Source organism: Halyomorpha halys, unplaced genomic scaffold, assembly GCF_000696795.3.
Source record: "Halyomorpha halys isolate HHAL.00 unplaced genomic scaffold, Hhal_1.1 Scaffold1530.1, whole genome shotgun sequence".
NCBI classification, from domain to species: Eukaryota; Metazoa; Arthropoda; class Insecta; order Hemiptera; family Pentatomidae; genus Halyomorpha; species Halyomorpha halys.
The window spans coordinates 335803-344031 of NW_027116139.1; the positions used below are offsets into that span (position 1 = coordinate 335803).

Below are 8229 nucleotides of genomic sequence, written 5' to 3' on the forward strand. Positions count from 1 at the left end.
GAATGGCTAGTTCTTCGGCTTTATCTTTGTCGGATGCTGCCCATGTGCTATCATTTCATCGAAGGGGGTGGGAAATATGTTTGGATTTTAGGATTCTTTTGGTCATGTTCCAGAGGAAATTGTCATGAGAAGAAAGGGAAGAGAGGTAGGAATTGAAGGACTCGGATCGATGGTTGGACAATTCTCTCATAATGAGTTTACAGTAATGGTTATATGTGCGATGATCAGAAGGATGTCTTGAGCGTTCCCATAATGTTCTGTACTGGCGCTTGGTTTGAATGAGGTCTTTGAGATGTTGTGGTTGAGGATTTGTCTTGCGTTTACTGGGGACATTATAGGGTGAGGAGGCAGACCACACAGCTTGTTGGATAAGGTTTGAGAAAGAATGGACTGCGTCATCTAGGTTTTCAGGGGTTTTTAGGGAAACTTTAAGATCGATTTGGTCTGTTAAGATTCAGCGGAAGGAATTCCAGTTTACTGGGCCCCTTATGAATGAGGGTGGTGGTAGTACAGGAATTGGGGATATGGAGATAGTTAGGATTAGTGGACTATGATCTGAAGATAGGTTATCGAGGCGTGAAAGGGAAGTGTTCAGAGGGAAAAAATCAGGATTAGCCAATTATTTATCTTTAGTGAAGCAATAGATTCAGAAGGAAAAGTAATGTCGTAAGACAATTCCCTTGAGGAAAGTTAGTGCTTATTTCTTTCAATGTAAGTTTATTGATTTTATTTGTGCTAAGTATTAATTTCACGCTGAAGATCATTGATGAATTCTTCTTAATATTGTTTCTAATATCCTTAAGTTAATCCTGATGTATTCATTTGTCCTTATTATTATATATTTTTCCCTATTTTTTTATTTAATTAATCATTGTCAGTGCCATCTCTTGTTGATCAGGTCATTATTCAGTTTATTCAGAATGATGCAGTATATTTAATTGCTAAATTTTGCTGTAACAATTAATATAATTAATTAATATTCACTAAATAATATCTCCCAAATTTAATGGCCAAAAATTTAGGGGAAGCTACACCAATAATGGAAGAAGAAGTTGCTTATATTTTGAAAAAACTCAAATTCCAGAAGACTCCGGGGCCGGACAACATCAGTAATGAAATTGTAAAAGCAGGAGAGAATATTCTAATTAAAGAACTAACAAAATTGTTTAATTTGATTCTTGAGCAAGAAGCAATACCTAAAAAATGGAAAATCTCAAAAATAATTCTACTGTATAAAAAAGGCAACAAGTATGATATAAAGAATTATTGACCTATCTTCCTCTGTTCTACTATGTCAAAAGTTTTCACCAGTGTTCTCAATCAACGGCTAACAAAAAAAATAATGGAATGTGTTAAGGAAGAAGAAACAGGTTTTAGGAAGGGATTTTCGACAGTGGACCACATTCATACTGTAAACCAAATCATCGAGAAAGAAAATGAATATAACTTTTCTCTATATCTCTGTTTCCTTGGCGGAATTGAACGATGGAAAGAAAATTTATAGAAGTTAATGTTTTGGCAAGTATTATATAAAATTATTAGGAAATTATTTTAATTATTATACAAGAATTAGTTTACATATTAAAAGTTAAATATGAGATTAATTATTTATTTTATGATTGTTTGAGAGTGGTTTATTTTATTATCAATTTACACAATTTTGATCTTTTTTACTCTCAACCTTTATTCTTTAATAACTTTCCAACATTTCGACCCTCAGGCCATTCTAAAGGATACAAACTTCAATATTGATGTCATTATTTTTTTAAAATCTCAATTTGCAGGCTAATTGCCCTTGTCACATATAACTTTTTTCTATATCCTAAATTTAAAAATCCTTTTTTACAAACAACTTCTCCTCTTTCACTTATATTTATGACTTAAAATCAGGAACCTACCTTCAACAGTTGAAGAATGAGGTTGAGAGTAAAAAGTTGTGTAAGTTGATAATAAGTTAAATATGTTTCAGAAGGATTTCAAAAGTTTTAGTATACATGTGGAGATGGAAAAAGGTGTCAGTGAATTAAAGAACACAAATAAATGAAACTTGTTTCAGTGTGTAAAAGTATTTTATTTCTATCTTCTTAAATGTTTATATTGTATTTTGTATGATTTTAATTTGTTGCATAAATAAAAGGCTATTTTATTTCATTTCAAATAATATCTCAATCATCCATATTTTTTATTCAATACCTGATTGGCCTTATTCCATGTTGCATAAGGACCATTGCATGGTGGGGCTCAGATGGTTGATATAATAGTTAGATTTTTTGTATTTATTTTTTTTTTACTCTATAAGTAAATAATAAAAAATATATTGATTGTAGGAAGATGGTTAGGGTGGAAATAAAAAAAAGGTACTCTAAATAGTAGAAAAAAAAATTTAATTTGTCTTCTTGGTTACTTCTTAGGACCAAGTGGTTTTATGTTTCATTTTGTGCTGCATACGCAAGGGTTTTTTATTTCATTCTAAGGTGCTCATGACCATTTTTACATGATGTTCTTCTAATCTATTTTTTTTTTAAATTAGTTAAATGTTGTTGGTGAGAGTTCACCTTCCTGTCTAAGACCTGTTCTGACAAAGGCATCTGAAACTTCTTGCATCTCCGCATTTCTATGTACTTTTGTCAGACAGTCTCATTAACTTCCTGAGGATCTCAGCTAAGCCATGATCTTCCAAAGACCATTCCTGTCTACAGAATCAGAGGCTGCTTTGAAATCGACAAATAAGGTATGCACATCCTGATGTACTTCCCATCATTTTTTGTTTTTCTAGATATTATATTAAAATTGTAATAAAATATCAAACTATAATTTAATTAATTACCTAAATCAAAATATATATAACATTTTTGTCCATATTATTTGAATCAAACAAACATCCATTTGACAGTTATGATCCATAAAAAAAAAATGAAAATAGAACTTTTTTGGTGCACTCTAAGGGAGAAACATTTAAAACATGAAATTTACTATACTAATAGAAATTATTTTGGTTAATTCTTTAGGAAAATTGTATACTATGTTTAAATTTTCAGTAATTGTTGTAACTTATGCTATGTATCGAAGTTTTTACATTCCGACAACAACAATATGGTAAATATTGTTATATGATTTAGCCCTGGATACCCCTTTCAACACACACAGGGGCACTTGTGTTTGTATCCCACATTAGTCTTCTATACCAGTTGTTGATACCTGGGGTAAAAGGTTTTAAGGCAGGTAAAGACCGAAAGTGATCATTTCTGTTTCCCACCCCCTTTCAGGGCTGCTCACCTAGTGGGTGTGGAAACATGATAGCCAATGAGAAAATAAGATTTTCAAAAGGTGATGCCCCTTTTTGAAACAAGTGGGGCAGAAGTAAAGAGAACAGATTGAAGACAAAGATACAGAAGTGAGAAAACCAAACAGAGGGAAGTTGGAGTTTGACTAGACGAAGTCCTAAGAACAGCTATGAGACACCATCTCTTATGAACAAGATGACACTTACGTTACTACACAAAATGGCATGAATCAACCAACTCAGCACTCATTCAGATTTATATATATTAGGTAATAATGTAATTATCATATTTTATGGCAAACCATTTATCTGAATCATTTCAATCATTTTAATAACATCATTTATCAATAATTGTAAATAAATACTTAGTTTCCTAATGTGTGGTTTACTATTATATTAAACAGTACCACCCGTTATTATATTATATAATTAATGGTAACAACATTTTATAAATATAAAGGCATTTAATTGGTAAACACACAAAAAGCCTTTGAAAAAGAATCCAATTATAATAATATTTTGCAGGACTCAATATAAATTAATTAACATATTTTTGGATAATTGCCTTCAGTGATTATCCTGGCATTCCGACTAAATCCCGAGACAATACATAACACTTCTTACATTTGTTATTTCTTTGTGTAAATTGTACATTGTATAAACATAATAAAAGGTAAAAAATCACAAATTTAATGAATTAGGTTACATATTAAAAGTTAAATATGTTTCAGAAGGAGTTGAAAGTTTTAGTATACATGTGGAGATGGAAAAAGGTGTCAGTGAATTAAAGAACACAAATAAATGAAACTTGTTTCACTGTGTAAACCTATTTTATTTCTAGTACATATATATATTAAAATTGGTCAATTCCGAGGTGTTAAACTAATGTTAGGTCCTTTTTCACAGCGAAGAAGCATTTCTGGATTGAGTACCATATCTTGCTCAGATTTTATTTTGTAATTCAATACCAGATTAGAAATGATCACCTTCATTTCAAGCATTGCAAATTTTTGACCTGAAATATGAATAAAATTTAAATAATTTTACATTTATATTAAATAGTTTCTTTATTTTATCACAATCTGTTAAAAATGTGATAGAGTTAAAATAATGGTAGGTGAACACATACCAACTAATAATAAAGGATTTTTTTCCTATTAATAGGTAGTGTGTGTATGTATAGGTTCTAAGATTTAAATTTAAAGTTAAATACTCAACTAACCAATCCATTCTTCTTTTCAAATCATTTAATCTAATCAGAGCTCCTTTTCTTTGGAGAAACTGTGAAAACTTTCTTTAAACATTGATTAAGTGTATATTTAAAATTCACTCTTCAATAGCTAATTTTATTTTAGTATATAAAAATTATTGGTTTGGAAATGAACACTTCTATAATATTTCTTATAACGCTTTTGGCTGTTAGGTTTCTGTGATCAAAAAGTATTAGGATTAGACTGATTTTAATGGTTGTATACATAATACAAGTGAAATAGATTGTATGTAATAATTATAACAAAATTTAAGTCATAAAAATAACCTTATCCAGTTAAAGTCTATGAAAATAAATTCCAAAATTTTGCACATTATTATTATCATAGTGTATGTAAAGTTGATAATTGTGACAATTATTTTTAATGTATTTATAATGGTCAAAATGAGTTTGGAAATGAATATACCTAATCAAACTTTTAATATTTAAAAAAATTATTTTTTGTTTGGAACTTGTGATAGAGTTTTAAGCAGGATCAGATGGAGAAAGTTGGAGGCTTGGTACTAACAATAATACTAATATTTTACTGTGTATAAAAGATTACCTATGCAGTTCCTAGGCCCTGCTGAGAATGGTAAATAAGCGAATTGGTGTTTTTGTGGCTCAAGGAATCTATCGGGATTGAATCTTTCTGCATCTGGAAATAGATCTTCTCTCCGATGTAACTCATAAATAGCCAGTATGATATGTGTTCCCTTAGGAACTAGGATGCCACCTGGAAAATAATACCTTTATGTTTTTGTATATGAATATTTGGGGAAGCTGATGTGTTCCAAAGTTGTAATACAAAAGACATTGTTAGAATTTTTAAGATTGAGTTAATTACAACAAGTATAAATAATAGAACTCCACTGAAGTTAAGGGATCATTGAATGAATTAATTTATTATACTATTCATGTAGTAAATACCTTCTTATTCTATTGCAGTATTTAATAACTTAAGAATATTTTAAATATTGATCTAAGTTTTAAACATTTTACTATTTTAATTCATTTATCATGTTTGTGTTTTGTTATAGCTTAAATATTATAGTAAATGTTGTGCTAAAAGCTAACTTATTAATACTTGTTAGGAAACTTCTTATCACCGAGTACTGAAAGAAAAAACTATAGTTGAAATATGTACCCCAATAACTCATTATGGTATCCTTATAGGGTTGGACAGATTTTTTCCTTTATTTAATATGTCACACAACTGGTTTATCTTAAGAGCTCTAGTTTTCTTAGAAAACACCATAAATTTATTGTGGTATTAATTATACAATCAGTTATATTATAGAACAAAATTTTATAAATTTGGTTGCGTCAAACCAACTTTTCCTTGGAAGACTTTGGTCACTCAATCAAAATCTTTCAATTGGATAATTACTTCTAATACTTTTATAAAATAAAAAAACAAGTGGTTTTAATTAATCATATATTTTTTGCAGTTTCAGTTTTGAAAAATTGTTGGATCTTAAGTAATTGAGTTGATATTTCTGTTATTGTCTATTGTAACAATAACTATGACGGAAAACTTCAAGAATATGAGTTAGAGTAGAAATGGGAAAGTACAAAGCTGCTGAAAAGTTAATAGTACTCATAACTCTATTTACACACAGATGTAAGAACATTAGAGGGATAAATTAAATTACCAAAGATGAGGTAAATTTCTTGTTCATGAAGATACTTACTTGATTTAAGGAAAATATCTTCAGTAGCCTCTCGTGAGAAGGTTGGAACTGATGGATACAGTCTTAAACTCTCTTTAATTACTCGTTCCAAATAGAACATTTCACTATAGTCCTCTATTGATGGTTCTTCTTTACCTTGAAGAATATTTGACACTTCATGATACAATTTTTCCTGTGAATTTATTGATTTGTTAATATTTTCATTGTTAGAGGAACATATTTAAAGATAATTTTTTTTTTCATCTTAAATTATATTATTGATTAAATAAAATAATAAAAACTTCAAATACCTGTACATCTAGATGGGTTCCGAGAAGCCAAGTTGTAAAAGTTAAAGACATAGTTGTTGTATCATGGCCCTAAAAATTATTTAAGCATTATTATTATTGTTTACAAAGATCTTTGAATGATGAATATTTATCTTAATTTTATCAAATATGAGTAATTCTTTTAATTTATTTTGTAGAAATGATACATTTGCATGGAGTCAATGATTGACTATTTGGAGCATTATTTATACTGAGCTAAATATAGCCATGAGAAAGGTGAAGGTCCTGATATTTCAGAATCTTGTAGCTAGCCTTTCAAGAGTCATCATTTTCATGGAAAGGCTATGGTAAAGGTATAGTACAAGAAAACATGACTTCTATCATTGATATTGCCTAGCAGTTTTCAGTATGATATTGAAGAAAGAATCTAGTAAGAGAGAATCAGCTACAGCAATACCCCCAGCAGAAAAAAAGAGGTTGGATTTAACATTTTCATCTTGGATTTAACATTCTAAGCACAAGAATAGTTAATTTTTTTTAGACTTATGTTCAAGCTCTAGCATATTCGATTAGAGAAGTTTGTCGGGGGTGTGCGGTCAGCAAAGAACAACATAAATATCAAAATAATATTTATTTATAAAATAAAATATGGTTTTGTTTATTTATGTTGTTCTTTGCTGACCGCACATCCCCGACAAACTTCTCCAATCAGTAATCTACAGTCAACTATCTACACCTTATTCTAACATATTCGATTATGAAATAGGTGGAACTGAAGATACAAACACAAAGTCATATGTTTTAATTAGAGAAGATTTTGAAATTCGGAAATACTGCATCAGTAGTGGAGATAGTATATTAGCATAATTAAGTGTAGAGAAATCAATGAAGACGAAACACTCTGAGTGTCAGATGTTTTCAACTATTGCAGAGTGATCATTTATGTCAAATTTTATTTTATTACCTGAAAAGCTAGAATTTTGTGTAGTCATCAACATTAGATATTATTACATTAGTCTTTGTTATTGCATAGTCTACATTCAAAACATCCTTTAAATTGCTGTTACTTACATTGTTTGTGGATACTTCAGTGAGCCTCATATATTTTTGTACTCAACATATGAGCATATCTTTTCTATTTTCGATATGAGTGGAAGTTTCATGTCAGGTAGATAATAGTTTAAGTTGTATTTTTTCTTGTTAATATCGCTGTGACTAAGCAGAAGTTTTCTGTGTCCAGGTACATATCAAGTAGTAAAGTAATTGATATAAAATACAGACCCTTGCCTATTTAATAAAACGAAGATGGAAGAAAATATAAAAGTTTCAATTTTGTGTAGGTCACAAATGGAATAGCCATATCAAGATATGAGTCAAGTAATTGAATTTTAAACTAAATTTTTAAAAAGAGCGGTTTTAATCAATTTAATACATTTCTAGTGATATTCTTTCTTTTACAACTGTGGTATAAAAAATTTATTTTTGTCTGGAAATTAGAAATATAATTACAAAATATTTCTGAAATTTTATCATTGAGAAACTTACCTCGAACATAAATGTGATAACTTCATCTTGTACATCTTGATCAGTTCTGAAAGCTGGAGCATTATTCTGTTTCATTTCAAGGAGAAGTTGTAAAAAAGCTGTCTTTTTCTTTATACCTATCAAGATTAAAATTTTATAAATGTTTTTCACAATAAACTATATAAGTAGTGGTAAAAGTAATATTTTAAC

The 8229-nt window shown here is 29.3% G+C and overlaps 1 protein-coding gene across 1 annotated transcript; it reads right to left on the minus strand.

The window, feature by feature from the left end:
* Nucleotides 1–4076: 4076 nt before the first annotated feature.
* On the minus strand, nucleotides 4077–8190 carry LOC136797178 (cytochrome P450 4C1-like). The gene is made up of 5 exons (XM_067053010.1): nucleotides 8041–8190; nucleotides 6517–6585; nucleotides 6227–6398; nucleotides 5098–5268; nucleotides 4077–4298 (listed from the first exon to the last, which is right to left on the minus strand). The coding sequence occupies exons 1-5, from the start codon at nucleotides 8113–8115 to the stop codon at nucleotides 4147–4149; spliced, it is 639 nt and encodes a 212-aa protein (XP_066909111.1). The 5' UTR covers nucleotides 8116–8190; the 3' UTR covers nucleotides 4077–4146.
* Nucleotides 8191–8229: the final 39 nt, after the last annotated feature.

Excerpts from the sequence above, each read along its gene's own strand:
- LOC136797178 (XM_067053010.1), bottom strand. The coding sequence starts at position 8,115 with ATGAAACAGAATAATGCTCCAGCTTTCAGAACTGATCAAGATGTACAA. Across the intron at positions 5,269-6,226 it reads AGATATTTTCCTTAAATCAA|GTGGCATCCTAGTTCCTAAG; the intron begins GTAAGTATCTTC and ends ATTATTTTCCAG. Across the intron at positions 4,299-5,097 it reads AGGGCCTAGGAACTGCATAG|GTCAAAAATTTGCAATGCTT; the intron begins GTAATCTTTTAT and ends TTCATATTTCAG.